The 22182-nt window shown below is 47.5% G+C and overlaps 1 protein-coding gene across 3 annotated transcripts in view; it reads right to left on the reverse strand.

Annotated features, from left to right (window-relative positions):
* The window catches only part of ptgr2 (prostaglandin reductase 2), a 75740-nt gene that overhangs the window by 19001 nt on the left and 34557 nt on the right, over positions 1-22182 (reverse strand). For 2 of the 3 annotated variants that reach the window (XM_086003813.1, XM_086003811.1), the window contains 3 exons: positions 12288-12458; positions 7447-7656; positions 1435-1556 (listed from right to left, as the gene is read on the reverse strand). In XM_086003813.1, the coding sequence (XP_085859939.1) occupies positions 1435-1556; positions 7447-7656; positions 12288-12458 (503 nt within the window). The remainder of the gene's footprint in view (positions 1-1434; positions 1557-7446; positions 7657-12287; positions 12459-22182) is intronic. The other variant, XM_086003812.1, reaches the window with a different exon arrangement.

Consider the following 22182-nt stretch of genomic DNA (forward strand, 5'->3'; position numbering starts at 1 on the left):
AATAACCCTGAATGCTAATGGAGGGACATCCATGGCTTTTACAGGGAACACCTGTGCATTAATACGGTCTCATCATCAGCCTTAATCACTGGAGAAGTGCAATCTTTCAAAGAAAAACTACCCAGGAATGCATGACATTGAGGCAGGCGATTTCTGAGAATCTGATTTAGTTAGCGGGCTACTAACTACAGGACAAGTAAGCATTCACCTACATTAAAGAAACTACGCCCTACATTTTGATGAATGGAAGAATGGCTGTAGAGCCCCACCCGTTCCATTCAACTATTCAGAGTGGAACTTCATGTCACATAATGGAGGAGTTCTACAAAAAATGCTACTTGCCAGTAATTTGAGAGCATAAACCACTAGCACAGAGCTAATGAGAGACCCCCAGCTATGTGGAGATATGTCCTTTTAGAACATTGAGAAACCGCTTTAAAACATTGCTCGATATACATTGCTGGTGCATCCTCGGCACAGCAAGAAGAATGAACTAGTATTTATATAGAGGTTTTCACCACCTCGGGGTGTCCTAAAGTGCTTTACAGTTAAGTTTTTTGCGGTGTAGTCTCTGCTGTACTGTAGGAAACGCGGCAGCCAATTTGCGCACAGCAAGCTCCCACAAACAGTAAGCAACTGTAGTAAAAGGTCAGTACTTTTACCGAGGAGCACGTGGTAGCCATTCCCGCCCAAGTCAGACGGTGCAGTGTTCAAACCTCACTCCAGACAGTCCCGTCTCTGGGTCAGGAGGTGCAGGATTCGAACCTCACTCCAGACAGTCCTGTCTCTGGGTCAGACGGTGCAGGGTTCAAACCCTACTCCAGACAGTCCCGTCTCTGGGTCAGACGGTGCAGGGTTCATACCTCACTCCAGACTGTCCCGTCTCTGGGTCAGACGGTGCAGGATTCGAACCTCACTCCAGACAGTCCCGTCTCTGGGTCAGACGGTGCAGGTTTCAAACCCCACTCCAGACAGTCCCGTCTCTGGATCAGGAGGTGCAGGATTCGAACCTCACTCCAGACAGTCCCGTCTCTGGGTCAGACGGTGCAGGATTCGAACCTCACTCCAGACAGTCCCGTCTCTGGGTCAGACGGTGCAGGTTTCAAACCCCACTCCAGACAGTCCCGTCTCTGGATCAGGAGGTGCAGGATTCGAACCTCACTCCAGACAGTCCCGTCTCTGGGTCAGACGGTGCAGGATTCGAACCTCACTCCAGACAGTCCCGTCTCTGGGTCAGACGGTGCAGGGTTCAAACCTCACTCCAGACAGTCCCGTCTCTGGGGATTACGGCCATGGAAGGAGCATTTACGGCATGGCCTGACAGCCTGCGAAGAATCCCACTACTGCACACTGTTCTCCAAGGGAAGCGCGTGAAGATACGAAAGCCCCAAGTACTTGCACTCATTCTATCTGCAGCAGGAACGGTTTGCTTACCTTGTGATATTTCTTTCCTTTAGGATAGCCTCTGTGTGGGGAGGCAGTGGAGGAGGGTAAGGCACGTCTTTGTTGTACTGGGAGATCTGTCCACACAGAATGATGTGACTGTTCTTATTCATCTGGGTTAAAGAGAAACATATTGTAATAATCTGCCAACTTACAAACAGAAATATATTTACGGGGTATTAACCTTACAGAATGGTACCGCGACTGAAAGGGTTAAATTAGGGCAGGTTTCATAAACTTGGTTTGTATTCCCTTGAGTTTAGAAGGCTGGGGAGATCTGATTGAGGTGTTTTAAAGGATTTGATAGGGTAGAAAGAGAGAAATGATTTCCTCTGGTGGGGGAATCCAGAACAAGGGGGCACAATCTTAAAATTAGAGCTGGGCCATTCAGGCGTGAAATCAGGAAGTACTTTTTCCACACAAAGGGTCGTGGAAATCTGGAACTGTCTCTCTCAACAGAGTCCGGAGCTCTGGAATTCCCTCTCTGAACCTCTCTCTCCTCCTCTAAGACACTCCTTAAAACCTACCTCTTTGACCAAGCTTTTGGTCACCTGCCTAATATCTCCTTATATGGCTCGGTGTCAATTTTTGTCTGATAACATTCCTGTGAAATGTTGTTGGACGTTTTACGACGTTGAAGGCACCATATAAATGCGAGTTGTTATTGTAGATGGTGTTCAGATACAGATACTCCATGATCTAACTGAATGATGGAACAGGCTCAGGGGGCTGGACGGCCTACGTCTGTTCAGCACTGGGTGCTGACCAACTGTAATGTTATCTTATATCGTAGTATTAAGAGGCTTACGAGTAGATATCGTTGAGTACTCTTTATTAGGTCTTGAGTCAGTGCCAGCTCGTGTAGTACTGCCGCATGGCCAAGATGGCTTCCTATTTATCCGACTGCCATCAAGCAGCTGTCTTTACTACAGCTACAGTTATCTGTACATCTTTCCCCCTCAACGATGACATAACAGTAAACACCATAACATAACACATTAACAACATATAAAAAGTCAGTGTAACTACTATTAACAACATGTAAAAACTGTCAGTGTAACTATACCTTGCAATAACTGTCGGTACATAAACACTACCCACACCCAGAAGTCCATTAGCTGTTTACAGTCTTTCCCTTGTCTATAGGTCGAGTCTAACGACAGGCTTTCTGGTGCGCTGTGACCTGCGTAGCTGAGCAGGTATTTGCTGGGCCAACCCAGTTGTGTCCATTAAGTTCATGTCTGTACCACACGGATCCCTTGTCTCATTGTCACCCGTGTACTTCATCACTTTGTGGCATTGCCCTCGTCTCCCTGTCGGATTTCCATCATCAGCTCATCCTCTCTGTCCTCCTGCGGCTGATAGGTCTCAGTGGTTTTCAGTAGGTGCCTCCTGTTTCTGCGATACATATTGCCATTTTCTGTCATGACACTGTATGATCTGGGGGCAACCTGTTGTAGAACGGTGGCTCTTTGATTCCATGACCCAGGCCCTTCAATGCGAACTACATCCTTCTCTTGTAGAGGCACTAGTGCAGTGGCTGTGCGGTCATGGAGCATTTTTGGTTTCTGCCTTGTCTGCCCATACCTCATCTCTGTGATCAGGTGTGACATGCCTGGGAAGTCGAGTACGGATTTTGCGACCCAGTAAGAGCTCAGCTGGAGACTTGCCACTTTCCAGCGGGGCCGCCCTGTACGACATCATGGCCAGATATGGGTCAGTGTTGCTGTGTGCTGCTTTCTTTAATAGTCTTTTCACAATCTGCACCCCCTTTTCCATTGGCTTGAGGGTAGAGCGGGCTGGAGGTTACATGCTTAAACTCATACTCTGTAGCAAACGCCTGAAACTCATGACTGGCAAAGGGAGAGCCATTATCAGAGACCAGAGTTAGAGGGATGCCCTGCCTGGAAAAGATTGACTTCAGGTGAGTTATCACAGCTCTTGACGTGGTGCTGGGTAGGAGAGCAATCTCAGGATAATTAGAGTAATAATCAATAACTAACAAATAGTCTTTTCCTTCGTAGTGGAAAAATATCAGTTCCTACCTTTTCCCAAGGTTGTGATGGGAGCTCTGTGGTAATGAGGGGCTCTTTTGTTTGCTTGTAGTGATACTCCTGACATGTAGCACACTCACTGATCATCTGGTCAATATCAGAGTTCATGTTTGGCCAGTAGAGTGCCTCACGTGCTGCTCTCCTTTTTGACTTTTCTACACCCAGGTGCCCTTCATGTATCCTGTTAAGCATTTCTCATCGCATAGAGATGGGCACTACAATCCTGTCACACTTAAGCAGTAGTCCATTGACCACAGAAAGCTCAGACTGAATATGATGATATTGTTTACATGACCCTTTCTTCCAGCCCGCTTGAAGATTTCTCATCACTTTCCTCAGAACAGGGTCCTTTGATGTCTCTGTGGCTATCTTTCATAGTTGTTCCTGTGAGGCGGGCAATGCTGCATAGACCATATCCACATGAAGGTCCACATCCTCTTCTGTTTCACTGTTTTGTGTGGCGTAAGGCGCAGCCCTGGATAGTGTATCTGCAATGAACATGTGTGTCCCTGGCACATATGTGAGCTCAAAATCATAACATTGTAGTCTCATCATTAGGCGCTGTATCCGTGATGACATGTCACACAGATTCTTTTTTGCGATCCCTAGCAGTGGCTTATGGTCAGTTTCTAGGATAACCTTGGGAAGTCCATATAGATGTAGGTATGAAATTTTTCACACCCAAATGCCAAGCCCAGGCACTCCTTCTCTATTTGCGCATACCGGCACGCTGTAGCCGTCATGGAGCGTGACGCATATGCCACTGGTCGCCATTCTCCTTCATCTTCCTGTAGAAGGACAGCCCCTAATCCATCCTTAGAGGCATCTGTGGACACTTTTGTCCTCTTCAGGGCAGAAGAACTTCAGTAGGGGTTCACTTGCTAGAATGTGTAGCAGCCCCTTCCATTCATTCTCATGTTCATGTCCCCATTGGAACTCTGTCTCTTGGTGCAGTTTTCTCAAGTGAGCGGTTTTCACTGCCAGATTTGGAATGAATTTCCCTAGGTAATTAACCATGCCAAGGGCCCGCTGAACCCCTTTCTTGTCCTTCGGTTTTTCCATGTCATGTATGACCTTTACCTTTGACTTGTCTGGCTGAATCCCTTCTGCAGAAATCTTGTCCCCGAGGAATGTGATTTCATTGACGCTGAACTGACATTTGTCTTTATTTAGTTTGAGTCCATACTGCCGTATCCTCTGAAGTGTTTTTTCCAGTCTGGTGTCGTGCTCTCCGAGTGGAGCCCCATACTACCAGATCATCCACGTACACCCGCACACCATCCAGGCCCTCAAATGATTTGCTCCATTGCTCTGTGGAAGATTTCTGGGGCGGAGCTAATGCCGAAGGGCAGGCGCTGGTAAGAGTATCGACCAAACGGGGTGTTAAAGGTGCACAGCTTAGTACTCTCTTCATCAAGTTTCAGCTGCCAGAATCCATGCGAGGTGTCCATCTTGGAGAAGAATTTTGCTCCTGTCATTTCGCTGATTATTTCCTCTCTCTTTGGGATTTGATAGTGCTCTCTTTTTATATTAGCGTTAAGGTCCTTGGGATCCATGCAGACACACAGTTTATCAGTCTTTTTTGAATTGACGCAAACCATGGAATTTACCCAGTCGGTTCCTCAGTCTTCTTTACGACACCTAGTCCCTCCATGCGGTCTAGCTCTTTCCGCAGTTTCTCACGGAGGGCCACCAGAACTCTCCTGGGTGCGTGAATCACAGGTTGTGCGTCATCTCTCAGTTTGATGGAGTATGTAAAGGGCAGTGCTCCGAAACCCTGAAATACATCCGCGTACTTGTGTGTTATAGCATCATGCTTTATATTTGTACTGTCTTGGGGGGCACTCTGTACACAGTTCAGTTCATTAATAGTATAGACTCGTTTTACCAAGCCCAAATCCACACATGCCTTATCCCCCAACAGTGACTCATGTCCTTCAGGCACTATGACAAATGTCAATGGGTGAATGCGATTTTTTACCTTAACATTCAGCCTACACGTTCCTTTTGTTTCAATACTTTGTCCATTGTACGCCTTCAAAACCACTGTCTTGTTCAGTATTTTTGGTCTCACTTTGAGATTCCGTGCATCACTCCAGCTTATGAGGTTTGCCTTAGCACCTGTATCTAGCTTGAAGGGAACAATGGTGCCATTTACCAGCAAGGGGGCTATCCAAACTTCAGTCTTTAGTCCTACGGAATGTACTTCCTTTTCCATATCTTTACCCTGTTTTAAGTCATTTTGCACCATTCCAACATACAAAGTCTCCGATTCCGTGTCTTCAGTCTCAATAGCATGCACTGTCTTTTTACCTTTGGTTTTCTCTTCCCAAAAGCACATTTTAGCAAAGTGATTCCTGCCTTTACATTTTGCGCAGTTCTTCCCATAAGCCGGACACTGTCTTGCCACGTGTCTATTGCCGCACTGTCTGCAATCGTATGGCGTCATAGTCCTGAACTCTGTGCGCCCTCGTGTCCCTTCTGTGTACTACATCCACTGGTAGGTTGTCCAGTCCCAGCGCTCACGCCCGTTGCTGTAGTTCTCCCATCGAATTTTTGCGTGTGCATGGCTGAGAGTTCACTAGCATGACATATTTTTACTGCAGCATCCAAAGTTAAGTCATTGTCCCTAAGCATTCTCTCCCTCACCTTGTCAAGTATTCCGAAAACGACCCGATCGCGTATCATCGATTCCTTCACGTCTCCAAAGTTACATGTTTGTGCTTTTGTTTTTAAGTCCGTCAGAAAAACATCAAAGGATTCTCCTTGCTTTTGCCCGCGGGAGCGAAAAACAAATCTTTCGAACGTTTCATTCTTTTTAGGTGTGCAGTATTTATCGAACAAATCTATCACCTTGTCCAGATCATTTTTGTCACCTTCAGCTGTGAACGTAAATGTATTATACAGCTCGATTGCCTGCGAGCCAGCCACTGTTAGCAACAAAGCTACCTTACATGTTCCAGAGCTAGTCGTGGCGTCGATCACTGTGAGGTAGAGAAGAAAGCGTTGTTTGAATTCGTGCCAATTTTTGTCCAGATTTCCTTCAAGTTGCAGGCTAGTCGATGGTTTTATCCCTTCCATTGTTGTGGTATGCCCATATTGTGCGTTCTATAAATCCTGGTACCATGTAATGTTATCTTATATCATAGTATTAAGAGGCTTACGAGTAGATATCATTGAGTACTCTTTAGTCTGGTCTTGAGTCAGTGTCAGCTCGTGTAGTACTGCCGCATGGCCAAGATGGCTTCCTATTTATCCCTGCCGTCAAGCAGCTGTCTTTACTACAGCTACCGTCAAGCAGCTGTCTTTACCACAGCTACAGTTATCTGTACACCAACCACAATGAGGCGATGGTGTCTCCCAAGGCCGTCTACGAGAGAGGCCTTTGTCTCGTCCCTGTGGAGCAGCAGGTTGAATGTTGCCTCCAATAAACCTAGCCTGCGGTGTTTTACAGGCCAGTGATAGTTCCCACCCCTGACTCCCTGCTGCAATTTAAAGGCCATTCCCAGCTGTTGGGAACAATAACAAGAAGCATTGCACCCACCTTCTCACATGGGAGTGGGAAGAAGAAAGGAGAGAAGAGTTCAGATGATTCAATAGTGTTTCAAAGCTTCGTGTTTGCGCTTCAACCGTCATCTGTTGAGCTGCTGTTGGCACCATTTTTCAGAGGAACAGGTACCCACTGGGGCAGCAGTCATCTTAAGTCAGTCAATGCTCCCCGGCTTGCCAGGGAAGGGAGAGATTTTGGATGATTTGGTTGGGGGACAGGGAAGGGGATGGAAGTAATATCTTATCCATGACTGCCCTTGTCTAGGGCGATAGCAATAGGGACAGGGAGTAGCGATAGAGGTGCCTTTACCCACTTGGGAAAGCTGCTGCCGAGAAAGCCGTAGCTATTCCAGACATTGTGTACCCCTCTCCACATTCCTTCAACTCTTAAAATCCATACCTGACTTATGACGGTGTTGCTGATATCTCCTCCGACATTGTCAAAATAACTGTCCACTCCAGCCGGGCAGTATTCCTGCAGCTTCTCCGTGATGTTATCCTTCTTGTAATTGATGGCCGCGTCAAAGCCCATCTCGCTGACCAAAAGCCGACACTTCTCGTCCGTGCCGCAGATCCCGACTACTCGGCAGCACCCTTCGAGACGACCAATCTGGTGACAGTTACAATGTTAGGCCCCTGACCAATTAACCTGCTGCCTTAAAACATTCCTGGTCAGAGAAAAACAAAATACTCGTTCCCAAACACACGACGCAAACGCAGAATCCCCGTCAAACACATCATTATGTTGCAAAGACACCGTGTGTGTCACTTTGTGCATGAAGTAATTACAACAATTTGCATTTATATAGCGCCTTTAATGTAGGGAAATGTCTTGAGGCGCTTCACAGGAGCGTAATCAGACAAAATTGATAGTCACGCAACGAAGGAGTCATTAGGACAAGGTGACCGAAAGCTTGGTCAAAGAGGACATCGATTTCCTGGACCTTGTCCCTCACGAGCCAAGGGACTCACAGCGAGTGCAGTACTGTAGTGGTTAGGGTACTAGAGTAATAACCCAGAGGTCACAAGTTCAATAAATTGGGTAATGTGTGAGCATGCTGCCAGATTGTGGTTCACTAACGCCCTGCAGGAAAGGGAACCCAACACCCCTACCCAGTCTGGTCTACACGCAGCTCCAGCCCACACTAGGGGGTTGACTTAAAGCCCCCTGGACAGACAACAACTGCAGTCTTGTGCCAGCACCACGAGAACAGATCGTTTAAGAAACTGTGTCCACTGGCAGGAGGGTCGGTAACGAGAGGACACAGACTGAAGAGAACCGGCAAAAGAACCAGAGGGGAGATGAGGAAATTTTTTTGGTTTTTTTTGTTTACGCAGCGAGTTGTTGTGATCTGGAATGCTCTGCCTGAAAGGGCGGTGGAAGCAGATTCAATAATAACTTTCAAAAGGGAATTGAATACTTGAAAAGGAAAAATTTGCAGGGCTATGGGGAAAGAGCAGGGGAGTGGGACTAATTAGATAGCTCTTTCAAAGAGCCAGCACAGGCACGATGGACCGAATGGTCTCCTCCTGTGCGGTGGTATTTTATGACTTCTGGACCTGTGAGCACAGAGTTGGGTGAATCTGCTAAATGGTAGAGAGTAGTGGTGAACAGTTGCTTTTCACACTGGAGGGAAGTGTACAGTGGTTTGCCCCAGGGGTCGGTATTGGGACCACTGATTTTCTTGATATACATTATTTCAAAATTTCCAGATGACACAAAACTAGGAAATGTAGTAAACAGTGAGGAGGATAGTAACAGACTTCAGGAGGACAGAGACAGACTGGTAAAATGGGCAGACACGTGGCAGATGAAATTTAACGCAGAGAAGTGTGACGTGATTCATTTTGGTAGGAAGAACGAGGAGAGGCAATATAAACTAAATGGTAGAATTCTAAAGGGGGTGCAGGGACAGAGAGTGGGACTAAGTGGAAAGCTCTTGCAAAGAGATGGCAGAAGCACGGTGGGCCGAATAGGCTCCTTCTATGCTGTATCATTCTATGATTCTATATCCAGATGATTTAAGGAGTACAAGATCCCGAGGTAAGCAGGATCCTGGCCAATTGAAGGACCGCTCCGAATCCTCCCGCCTGAGAGACTGGCTGCACCAATACCCAGAGGTCAATTCCTAGACCAGTGTGTTTCCACAGCCCTGGTAGTCAGGTGTTGCCATACACCGGGACACCATGGGGTGACACTAGAGATTTCAGGTGTTCAAACTGGAACAAAGTGCCAGGCCCCAGTTGGGAAGAGCATGAAACTGCGAGCAACGCAGTGACACCCGAGGCAAGGAATATGGCGGCATTCCTACGGCCAGTAATATCTCCAAATTCTAGATGTAATACAGGTCAACTATCCCTTATCCGCAATTCTGAAATTTGAAAAGCTCTGAAAACCGAAAGTTTTTTCGTGGAGCGTTTCTCGGTATTTCCAGTGTAAAAGCTTGAGCAGCTTGCACGGGAGTTTGCAGATTACTGCGTGGCCGTGTGCAACTTTGAGGAAACATTGCTGTTAACTATTTCTTTATAGTAATCTGGTTACCTAGTCAGGTTTGCATCCATCACTAGTGGTGTAGTTGTAGGGTAAACCCGACGGCTGCCTCTTGTCCATTTATAAGCATTATTATTATCCGTTCTGAAATCCGAAAAATTCCGAATTCCGAAACACATCTGGCCCCAAGGGTTTCGGATAAGGGATAGTGCACCTGTATCTCCAAATTTGCAGACGACACAAAGCTGGGTGGGCGTGTGTGCTGGGAGGAGGATGCCAAGAAACTCCAGGATGATTTGGACAGGTTGGGTGATTGGGCAGAAACATGGCAGATGGTGGATAAATGTGAGGTTATCCACTTTGGTAACAAAAACAGGAAGGCAGATTATTATCTGAATGGCAATAGATTGGGAGAAGGGGAAGTGCAACGAGACCTGGGTGTCCTTGTGCACCAGTCGCTGAAGGTAAGCGTGCAGGTGCAGCAGGCGGTTAAGGCGGCAAATGGTATGTTGGCCTTCGTAGCGAGAGGGTTTGAGTACAGGAACAAGGATGTCTTGCTGCAGTTGTACAGGGCCTTGGTGAGACCACACCTTGAGTATTGTGTGCAGTTTTGGTCGCCTTACCCGAGGAAGGACGTTCTTGCCATGGAAGGAGTTCAGCGAAGATTCACCAGGCTGATACCTGGGATGGTAGGAATGACATACGAGGAGAGATTGGATCGATTGGGCTTGTACTCGCTGGAGTTTAGAAGAATGAGAGGGGATCTCATTGAAACTTATAAAATTCTAACAGGACTAGACAGACTAGATGCTGGAAGGATGTTCCTGATGGTCGGGGAGTCCAGAACCAGGGGTCACAGTCTAAGGATAAGGGGTAGGCCATTTAGGACAGAAATGAGGAGGAATTTCTTCACCCAGAGAGAGTGGTGAACCTGTGGAATTCTCTACCACAGAAGGCAGTGGAGGCCAATACATTAAATATATTCAAGAAGGAGTTGGATATATTTCTCAAGGCTAAAGGAATCAAGGGGTATGGGGAGAAAGCAGGGACCGGGTACTGAATTTGGATGATCAGCCATGATCGCATTGAATGGCGGCGCAGGCTCGAGGGGCCGAATGGCATACTCCTGCTCCTATCATCTATGTTTATATGTTTCAGTCTTAGTGAGCCTATCATAGAAGAACTTCAAGAAAGACTTGCATTTATATAGCGCCTTTCACAAACTCAGGACGTCCCAAAGCGCTTCACAGCCCATGAAGTGCTTTTGAAGTGTAGTCACTGTTGTGCAGGGGAGTTCTCCGGGTGTCCTGGCCCACATTTATCCCTCAAACACCTAAAAATAACCCCCACATTATCTGGTCATTTATTTCATAACTGTTTGTGGGAGCTTGCTGTGCGCAAATTGGCTGCTGCGTTTCCGACAGTACAACAGTGACTACACTTCAAAAAGTATTTAATTGGCTGAAAAGCGCTTTGGGACGTCCTGAGGTTGAGATAAGCGCTATGTAAATGCCAGCCTTCCTTTTAATGCAGCAGCCAATTTGCGCACAGCAAGATCCCACAAAAAGTCATGTGACAATAACCAGATAATTTGTTCTAGTGGTGTTGGTTGAAGGATAAATATTGGCCAGGACACTGGGGGAGAACTCTCTTGCTCTTCTTCAAAATAGTGGTTGTGGGATCTTTTACGTCCACCTGCAGCCTCGGTTTAATGTCCCATCTGAAAGACGGCGCCTCCGCCAGTGCAGCACTCCCTCAGTACTGCACAGGGAGTGTCAGCCTAGATTGTGTGCTCAAGTCTCTTGTGTGGTAGACTGTATGCTAACACTTATCAACAGGATGGCCTGAGATCACCTGTCGTCCCACTGCCTGAGGTATGCCTAGAACACCAGTTCTGCTAAGAAGCTAGGAACTGTGGCAGAGCAGAGGTATATGAAATCACTAAAAGCTAGTGGACAGGTACAAAAATAATTAAAAAGACCAATAGAATGTTGGCCTTTATCTCGCAGGGGCTGGAATACAAAAGAGTGGAAGCTATGTTACATCTGGAGCACTGCCTTCAGTTCTGGGCCCCGCACCTCAGGAAGGATATACTGGCCTTGGAGGGGGTGCAGCGCAGACTCACCAGAATGATACTGGGGCAGAAGAAGAGTTAAATTATGAGGACAGCTGGACTAGGCTTGTATTCCCTTGAGTATAGAAGATTAAGGGTGATCTAATTGATTTGTTTATGATGATTAAGGGTAGAAAGAAATAAGCTATTTCCTCTGGTGGGGAAAACCCAGAACAAATGGGCCTAAACTTAAAATTAGAGCCAGGCCATTTCAAAAGTTGATGTTGGGAAGCACTTCTTCACACAAAGGGTAGTGGAAATCTGGTACACTCGCTCCAGAAAAGCTGTGGATGCTGGGGGTCAATTGAAAATGTCAAAACGGAGAGAGATAGATTTTTGTTAGGTTAGGGTATTAAGGGTTACGGAATCAAGGCCGGTAAATAGAGTTGAAGTGCAGATCAGCCATGATCTAACTGAATGGCGGCACAGGCTCGAGGGGCTGAATGGCTGCCTTCTGTTCCTATGTTCCTACTTGTGACTGGGGTGATAGGAATAAGGGTGTCTATTCTTCAGCGTTGAAGGTCACTAGAGGAGGTCCCAGTGAGTCAAGACACTCAGGGCGACCAATACCCAACAGGAGTTGAAGGAGCCAGTACCGGGGTCCTTTATGTCGCGTGTGATGAACCCTTTCACGTACCTGACCAGCCAACATCCCACAAGCCCCCGCAGCGCCGCTGACGACCATCGTCTGATTGGCTCCAGGCTTCACGTGACCTTTTTCCCTCACACCCAGCAAGGAGGTGAGGCCGGGCATTCCCACGGCACCCAGAAAATGGGAGAGGTGCCCATCGACGAGTTGAGGGTCAAGCTGTAAGATAAGAGGAGCGAAAAGGCCACGTGAAATGAAACAATGAGAGGGGCAATTTTAACCTGACCAGCCCCTCGTGACACGGACAGGATCGGGTGCAATGCTGGATTTACACTCCGCCCGGTTTCATTATCCATTGGTCATTTTCACATTGCTGTTTGTGGGCTCTTGCTGTGCGCAAATTGGCTGCCGCGTTTCCTACAACAGTGACTACACTTTAAAAAGCACTTCATTGGCTGTAAAGCGCTTTGGGACGCCCGGATGTCGTGAAAGGCACTATATAAATGCAAGCCTCTCTTCCTTTTTATTGAAGTCAGTGGGGTGTAATATTGGGCTGAGGGATAAACACCATTCCACACGATCCCGTGGGATTCCGCCTGGCGCATTAGGTTAAAATTACCACCAAAACATTTGCAAAGTCCTCCCAACTCTAGTGAGGAAAAGGAAGCGGCTGAAATTGGACACATCGCATCTAATTAACACTTAACATGAAGCTCATCATCATTGTACAGTGTTTAATTGGCACTCTGTGGTTTCCTAACTCAAGACAGCACCTTGCTGCCCATACTTGCTTGGCAACCAGGGTTGATGTCTAATCACAGCAATCAATCTCGATCAATGAATCTACAACAGACCCAGACATGACGCAAGGAAAACTCCAGTGGTGGAGAGCATATGGAACTATAGGTCCAAAGTCACCTGTTCCTCCCAAACTTGCTACACTTACCATGTCATGTCTCAAATTACTCAGAGACTGAATCCTAAAATCCAGACAGAGGTCTCAGTACTGGGTCCCTTGCTTTTAGTGGTATACATCAATGATTTAGACTTCAGTGTAGAGGGCATGATTAAGAAGTTTGCAGATGATACTAAAATTGGCCGTGTGGTTGTTAGTGAGGAAGAAAGCTGTAGACTGCAGGAAGATATCAATGGACGGGTGAGGTGGGCAGAAAAGGGGCAAATGGGGAAAAAATCCAGAGAAGTGCGAGGTAATGCATTTGGGGAGGGCCATCAAGGCAATGGAATACACAATAAATGGTAGGACACTGAGAAACGTAGGAGGAACATAGGGACCTTGGAGTGCATGTCTACAGATCCCTACAGTTGGCAGTTCAGGTAGATAAGGTGGTTCAGAAGGCATGCGGGATTCTCTCTTTTATTAGCCGAGGCATAGAATATAAGAGCAGGGAGGTTATGCTTGAACTGTATAAAACACTAGTTCGGCCACAGCTAGAGTACGGTGTACAGTTCTGTTCACCACATTACAGGAAAGATGTGGTTGCACTAGCGAGGGTATAGAGGAGATTTACGAGGACGTTGCCAGGACTGGAGAATTTTAGCTATGAGGAAAGACTGGATAGGCTGGGTTTGTTTTCTTTGGAACAGAGGAGGCGGAGGGGAAACTTAATTGAGGTGTATAAAATAACAGGAAACTCTTTGGTATCCGGCACCGGCGTGTTGCCGGTTGATCAAAAATTCCGGATGACAGAGAAGGTTCTCTACCGAGGCTATTTTTAAAAAAGAAAAAAGTCAAGAAATGTGCAGTATGCAGTAATTGGGTACTCACCTACAGAATGTTGTGTTAAATGGATGGTGGAAGATGCTTGATTAAGTACAGTGCTGCCAGTTGAGGGTAATGCAATGCAGTGACTACCAGCAGCGTGGGAGACACACAGTACCCCTGTAAAATGGCGGATCGGAAGAGACTACCAGCAGCGCGGGAGAGTCAGACTCCTGTTATTGAGGTGTTCCGAATTCCGACAGCGCCAAGAAGCGGCAGTTTGGAGAACTACCCCCACTGACTAACTCGGCCACTGCAGGAGACTCGGACTCGGCAACATTGCCGGTTATTGAGGTGTTGTTTTTGGAGTGAGAATTTTGCCGGTTAATAGAGAATACCGGATATTTAAGTGCCGTTTGAACAAGAGTTTCCTGTATGAGGGGCCTAGATAGAGTGGATAGGAAGGACCTATTTCCCTTAGAGGGGTCAATAACCAGGGGGCATAGATTTAAAGTAATTGGTAGAAGGATTAGAGGGGAGCGGAGGAGAACTTTTTCATCCAGAGGGTGGTGGGGGTCTGGAACTCACTGCCTGAAAAGGGTGGTAGAGGCAGAAACACTCATCACATTAAAAAACTTAGATATGCACTTGAAGTGCTGTAACCAGCAAGGCTACGGACCAAGAGCTGGAAAGTGGGATTAGGCTGGATAGCTCTTTTTTGACCGGCGCTGACATGATGGGCCAAATGGCCTCCTTCTGTGCCGTAAATTTCAATGATTCTGTAAGATTATGAATGGGTTTGATAGTGTAGACAGAGAGAAGTTAATTCCACTTGTGGCGGGGACCAAAACTTGGGGCCATAAATACAAGATAATCACTAATAAATCCAATGTGGAATTCAGGAAAAATTTCTTTACCCAGAGAGTGGTGAGAATGTGGAACTCGCTACCACAGGGAGTGGTTGAGGCGAATAGAATAGATACATTTAAGGGGAAGCATAAACACGTGAGAGAGAAAGGAACAGAAGGTTTGCTGATAGGGTTAGATGAAGTGGGGTGGGAGGAGGCTCATGTATTCTCTTCTTCTTCTCCTTAGGCAGTCCCTCGGAACCGAGGATGACTTGCTTCCACATTAAAAATAAGAGTTCACAGGTGACTGATGAGCCCAATGCAGGACCTACAGTATCTGTCACAGTGGGGCAGATGGTAGTTGAAGGGGCGGGTGGGTGGGGTACTTGGGTTGACGTGTGCTCCTTGCGTTGTCTGCGCTTGGCTTCCGTTTGCTCCCGGTGAAGAGACTCGAGGTGTTCGGCGCCTTCCCGGATGCTTCTCCTCCACTTTGTGCGGTCTTGGGCCAGGGATTCCCAGGTGTCAGTGGGGATGTTGCACTTTTTCAAGGAGGCTTTGAGGGTGTCCTTGAAGCGTCTCCTCTGCCCACCTGGGGCTCTCTTGCCGTGCCGGAGCTCCGAGTAGAGCGCTTGTTTTGGAAGGCTCGTGTGCAGCATAAACAGCAGCAGAGACCAGTTGGGTCGAATGGCCTGTTTCTGTGCTGTACATTCTATGTAATTCTACAACTTGTATTTGAATGAAACACTAACTTTAATCAAAGCCAGGACCTTCCAAAGTCTCTTCCTGTTTTATCGCCACATCCGGCAGGGCAGAAGCCAACTGAGCCTGGGAGCACTGGAGGGTGAACCTTCCCCCAGCAGCCCATGGACCTGGGAGCACTGGAGGTTGAACCTTCTCCCAGCAGCCCATGGACCTGGGAGCACTGGAGGGTGACCCTTCCCCCAGCAGCCCATGGACCTGGGAGCACTGGAGGGTGACCCTTCCCCCAGCAGCCCATGGACCTGGCAGCACTGGAGGGTGAACCTTCCCCCAGCAGCCCATGGACCTGGGAGCACTGGAGGGTGACCCTTCCCCCAGCAGCCCATGGACCTGGCAGCACTGGAGGGTGAACCTTCTCCCAGCAGCCCATGGACCTGGGAGCACTGGAGGGTGACCCTTCCCCCAGCAGCCCATGGACCTAGCAGCACTGGAGGGTGAACCTTCCCCCAGCAGCCCATGGACCTGGGAGCACTGGAGGGTGAACCTTCCCCCAGCAGCCCACGGACCTGGGAGCACTGGAGGGTGAACCTTCCCCCAGCAGCCCATGGACCTGGGAGTACTGGAGGGTGAACCTTCCCCCAGCAGCCCATGGACCTGGGAGCACTGGAGGGTGAACCTTCCCCCAGCAGCCCATGGACCTGGGAGCACTGGAGGGTGAACCTTTCCCCAGCAGCCCATGGACCTGGGAGCACTGGAGGGTGAACCAACCCCCAGCAGCCCATGGACCTGGGAGCACTGGAGGGTGAACCAACCCCCAGCAGCCCATGGACCTGGGAGCACTGGAGGGTGAACCAACCCCCAGCAGCCCATGGACCTGGGAGCACTGGAGGGTGACCCTTTCCCCAGCAGCCCACGGACCTGGGAGCACTGGAGGGTGACCCTTCCCCCAGCAGCCCATGGATCACCACAATAGGAGACTATCAGAGCTGGCTCTTCCAATACCACACCTACCTGAACATTCAGCAATGCAGCAGTAACACCCCTTTAAGCCTTATTCCTTGTTCAGCCCATTTCTCATTCCCCAACACCCCCCCAACCACCCTTATAGCAGTAATTAGGATGCTAAAGGGAAAAAAGGTTACTGCCCACACGTAATAATGTCAGACTTCTTTCAGCCCAAACATACAAGCTCGGTGCTCTATAGAATCTTAAATAGGAACAGCATTCTCCCAATATACCCTGTAGTCCTAAAAGTTACGACAGACGATCCCTACACATTACACTGGCGTCAGCTGAGGCTCGGTGGTAGCGCTCTCACCTCGGAGTCAGGAGGAGAAAAAAAGACTTGTATTTATACAGCGCCTTTCACGACCTCAGGGCGTCCCAAAGCCCTTTACAGCCAATGAAGTACTTTTTGAAGTGTGGTCACTGTTGTAATGTCTCATCCGAAAGACGGCACCTCCAACAGTGCAGCACTCCCTCAGTATGGCACTGTGAGTGTCAGCCTGGATTTTTGTGCTCATGTCTCTGGAGTGGGACTTGAACGCACAACCTTCTGACTCAGATGAGAGTGCCACTCACTGAGCCATTGCTAACACACAAGGTTGTGGGTTCAAGCCCCACTCTAGACACTTGAGCCCCATAATCTAAGCCGACACATTAATGCAGTACTGTTGGAGGTGCCATCATTTGAATGAGATGTTAAACTGAGGCCCCGTCTGTCTCCTCAGATGGACAAACAAGATCCAATGGCTCTATTGGAAGAAGAGCAGGGGAGTTCTACCGGTGTCCTGGGCAATATTTATCCCTAGATCGATATCACAAGAACAGATTATCTGGTCATTATCACTGCTGTTTGTGGGAGCTTGCTGTGTGCAAATTGGCTGCCGGATTTCCTACATTACAACAGTGACCACACTTCAAAAATACTTCATTGGCTGTGAAGCGCTTTGGGACGTCCTGAGGTTGTGAAAGGCGCTGTAGAAATGCAAGGCTTTCTTTACTGGTGTGACTCAGTCATGTCTTGTTATTGTGTTTCATACATTAAAACTGCTGATTAGTTAAAAAATTAAAGCCCATGGGATTAAAGTGACAGTGGCAGTGTGGGTACAAAATTGGCTAAGGGACAGAAAGCAGAGAGTAGTGGAGAACGGTTGTTTTTCAGACTGGAGGGAAGTGTGCAGTGGTGTCTTCCAGGGGTCGGTGTTGGGACCACTGCTCTTTTTGATATATATTAAAATGACCTGGACTTGGGTATAGGTGGCATAATTTCAAAGTTTGCAGATGATATGAAACTTGGAAATATAGTGACCAGGACAGAGACGGACTGGTGAAATGGGCAGACACATGGCAGATGAAATTTAATGCAGAGAAGTGTGAAATGATTTATTTTGGCAGGAAGAATGAGGAGAGGAAATATAAACTAAATAGTACAATTTTAAAGAGGGCACAGGAACAGAGAAACACCTGGGGGTGTACGTACACAAATCGGTGAAGGTGGCAGGACAAGTTGATAAGGCTGTTAAAAAAGCAGATGGCATCCTTGGCTTTATTAATAGAGGAATAGAATACAAAAGCAAGGAAGTTCTGCTAAACCTTTATAAAACACTGGTTAGGCCTCAGCTGGAGTATTGTGTCCAATTCTGGGCACCACACTTTAGGAACAATGTCAAGGCCTCAGAGAGGGTGCAGAGGAGATTTACTGGAATGGTGCCAGGGATGAGGGACTTCAGTTATGTGGAGACACTAGAGAAACTGGGGTTGTTCTCCTTGGAGCAGAGAAGCTTGAGAGATTTGATAGAGGTGTTCAAAATTATGAATGGTTTTGATAAAGTAAATAGGGAGAAACTGTTTCCAGTGGCAGAAGGGTCGGTAACCAGAAGACACAGATTTAAGCAGATTGGCAAAAGAACCAGAGGCGACATGAGGAAGCATTTTTTTTTTTTTTTTTTAAAAACAGAGCGAGTTACGATGATCTGGAATGCTCTGCCTAAAAGGGCGGTGGAAGCAGGTTCATTAGATAAATACTTGAAGTGGAAAGATTTGCAGGGCTACGGGGGAAAGAGCAGGGGAGTGGGACTAATTGGATAGCTCTTTCAAAGGGCTGGCACAGACACGATGGGCGGAATGGCTTCTGACATGAATCTTGTCATTCATGTGGAAATGACTTATGTAATAATACTGGGCGGCCTGCTGGTGGCGCTGTCCAGGGAGAGTATAAATACTCGGGCATGGGCCCAGCTTGCTCAGGACATTCTTTAACAGGAACTAGTGAAGGACACAACTAGACCTCCATGTTGAAAAACAGTTGATTAAAGCCTTGTTTAATATTCAGACCAAGTGCCTAGTAGTTTTCTTACATCAATTTAATCAACTGCAACCCGCTCCACGCTCTGAGTGATTTGGGAACAGACAGCTACAATTCAAACTGTAGAAGGGAACTTGGACATAGTAATCAATCCATCATGGAGAAACTACTCAGACCCGCCCATCTCGACCTGGACCCGAATTCACTTACAGCTGCTAAGGTATGGAAACACTGGTATCATACCTTCAGCAACTTCTGCGAGGAGTGTGGTGAGAATGTTCCTACTAAGTTACGAATACTTGCCAATTATGTATCCCCTCATGTGTTTGACTATATCGAAGACTATGACTCCGCTATCCAAACACTACAGCAACTATATGTTAAGGCCACAAACGAAATTTTTGCTCGGCACCTACTGGCCACAACTCGACAACAACCCGGGGTATCACTTGACGAATTCCTTCAAGAGCTTTGCAGGCTCAGCAAAGATTGTAACATCAAAGCTGTCTCAGCTGTGCAGTACCGGGAGGAATTAATTTGTGACTCTTATTAACGGAATTGCTTCTTCCCTCATACGCCAGCGTCTGTTGGAGAATAAAACCCTCGGGTTACAAGCTGCCTATAATCAGGCATATTCTCTGGGCTTAGCTCAAAAAAATTCAGATGCCTATTTTTTTTTACCATATGCACGAACTGCTGCTACCACTTCTGGTGACTCCCCCGGTAAGCCTCAGACGGAAGTCCTCACTGATGACGACCCTACCCTAGTGGCATCTTGGCAATCTAAAAAGTGTTTCTTCTGTGGAGGTGCAGTTCATTATAGGAAATTTTATCCTGCTCGTAATGCAACCTGCAATCATTGCAATAAGGTCACTTTTCTAAAGTATGCCGGTCAAGAGCCTCTACTAATGTTGCAGCTGCTATCTATAAAACTGCTCCTCCCCCAAGAGCCACTACTAGTGTTACAGCTGCTATCTATAAAACTGCTCCTCCCCAAGGAGACACTACTAGTGTTACAGGTGTTTTTCCCCAAAGCCTGTCCCATGTAGCCACGAGGGTTTCGGTAAATGGACACATTTTGAGTGCATTAATCGACTCATGTAGCTCTGACAGCTTAATCAGTGAGCGGGCTGTCAGTAAGTTAAAACTGCGTATTTACCCCTCGGACAGGGACATTGTAACGGCTCCGACGCCACAGACCACCAACTCTTCCAGCTTTTGTTTTGTTGACCTTATTCTCAATGGCCGCACTTATTTTTCCACCCGGCTCGGGGTGCTCAAAAACCTATGCAGTGATGTGCTCCTGGGACAGGATTTCCAGAAACAACACAAAAGACTCACTTTCGAGTTTGGAGGGTCAAAGCCAGAGCTTACTATTTCCAAAGTACTGTTTTGTTCGCTTTCGGCGGCTTCGCTCGATGATCCCGCCTTGTTTGCCAATCTTTCCCCCCGATGTAAGCCCATAGTCACTAAATCACGACGTTTCAGCCAAGATGATCTATCCTTTATCGAGGCAGAAATCTCTCGCCTTCTAGCTGACGGTATCATTGAGCCATGTTCATCTTCCTGGCAGGCTCAAGTCGTCGTTGTTAAAAGTCCTCTGAAGCAACACAAGAAACGTCTTTGCATCGATTACTCGCAAACTATTAACCAGTATACCGACCTGGATGCCTACCCACTACCACGCATCGATGACATGGTCAATAACCTTGCCAAATACAGGGTATTTTCAACTTTTGACTTAGAGCGCATACCATCAAGTACCATTAAAGGACTCTGACAAAAAGTATACGGCCTTTGAGGCCAATGGTTGGCTTTACCAGTTTTGTCGCCTTCCATTTGGGGTCACCAATGGGGTGGCCGTCTTTCAACGGGCAATGGATAGCCGAGTCAAACAGGAGAACTTAACGGACACTTTTCCATATCTGAATAATATCACCATTGCTGGTCATAACCAGGAGGAGCATGATGCCAACCTCCAGAAATTTCTTGACGTTCTCCGTCGTCGCAACTTAACCTTAAATGATTCCAAATCTGTGAAATCAGTACCATCAGTCAACATCCTTGGCTACTGGGTGGGCAATGGTGTCATCAAACCGGATCCGGAGCGACTTCGTCCGCTTCAGGAGCTCCCTCCTCCCACGAATCTCGGCTCTCTTCATCGGGCCCTCGGCACGTTTGCCTATTATGCGAAGTGGATACCCCACTTTTCCGACAAGATCCAGCCCCTGCTTCACGCGAAGTCATTTCCATTGGACGCGATGGCTATTTCAGCTTTCGACCTCCTCAAGTAACAACTGGAAAAAGCCACGCTTCGTTCCATCGATGAAAATCTTCCTTTCGTGGTAGAGTGCGATGCATCGGAGGTGGTGATCTCGGCTACCTTGAATCAAGGCGGTCGACTCGTTGCATTTCTGTCCAGAACTTTGCAGGGTAGTGCGCTCCGCTCTCCTCCTGTCGAGAAGGAGGCTACGGCTATCATCGAAGTAGTACGTAAATGGGGTCATTTTCTCGCTCGTCGCCATTTCACGCTCATAACTGATCAGCGTTCTGTGGCCTTTATGCTGGATAACCGGAAACGCACTAAGGTCAAGAATAACAAAATACAGCTCTGGAGGATGGAATTGGCCGCCTTTGGCTACACCATACATTATCAACCTGGCAAAGAGAATGTGGCCCCAGATACCCTCACGCGTGCATTCTGCTCTTCCATATCAACTTCGACTCTTGCGGATCTTCATACTGACTTATGCCATCCTGGCATTACCCGAATGTTGCACTTTGTGCGATCTAAAAATCTCCCATTTTCTACGGAAGACGTGAAAAGAACATGCTCCACTTGTAGAATTTGCGTAGAATTAAAACCGCAATTCTTCCGTCCGTCGGTTGGCTCGCTCATACACGCTACACAGCCTATGCAGCGACTCAGCATTGACTTTAAAGGGCCATTGCCTTCCTCAACACGAAACACCTACTTGCCTACTATGGTGGACGAATATTCACGCTTTCCCTTTGCTTCCCCCTGTCCCAATATGCTTACTTCCACAGTGATCAAATGACTCGATCAGGTCTTTTCCCTTTGCGGTATGGCAAAATTCATCCACTCTGATCGGGGTCCCTCCTTCATGTCAAGCGAACTCAAAAGTTATCTTTCCCAACGGGGAATCGCCACAAGTAAAACAACACCGTATCATCCTATTGGAAACAGACAGGCTGAGAGATACAACGCCATCGTTTGGAACGCTGTTCGTCTTGTAAGGAGGTCACACAACCTATCAGACCAGCAGTGGGAAACTATGCTCCCTGACGCGTTGCATTCCATCAGGTCTCTTCTTTCTACATCCACCAACGCTACTCCTCACGAACGAT

This window comes from Somniosus microcephalus, chromosome 12 (assembly GCF_052327205.1).
Source record: "Somniosus microcephalus isolate GS21.2 chromosome 12, FLI_Smic_1.0, whole genome shotgun sequence".
Taxonomy (NCBI): domain Eukaryota; kingdom Metazoa; phylum Chordata; class Chondrichthyes; order Squaliformes; family Somniosidae; genus Somniosus; species Somniosus microcephalus.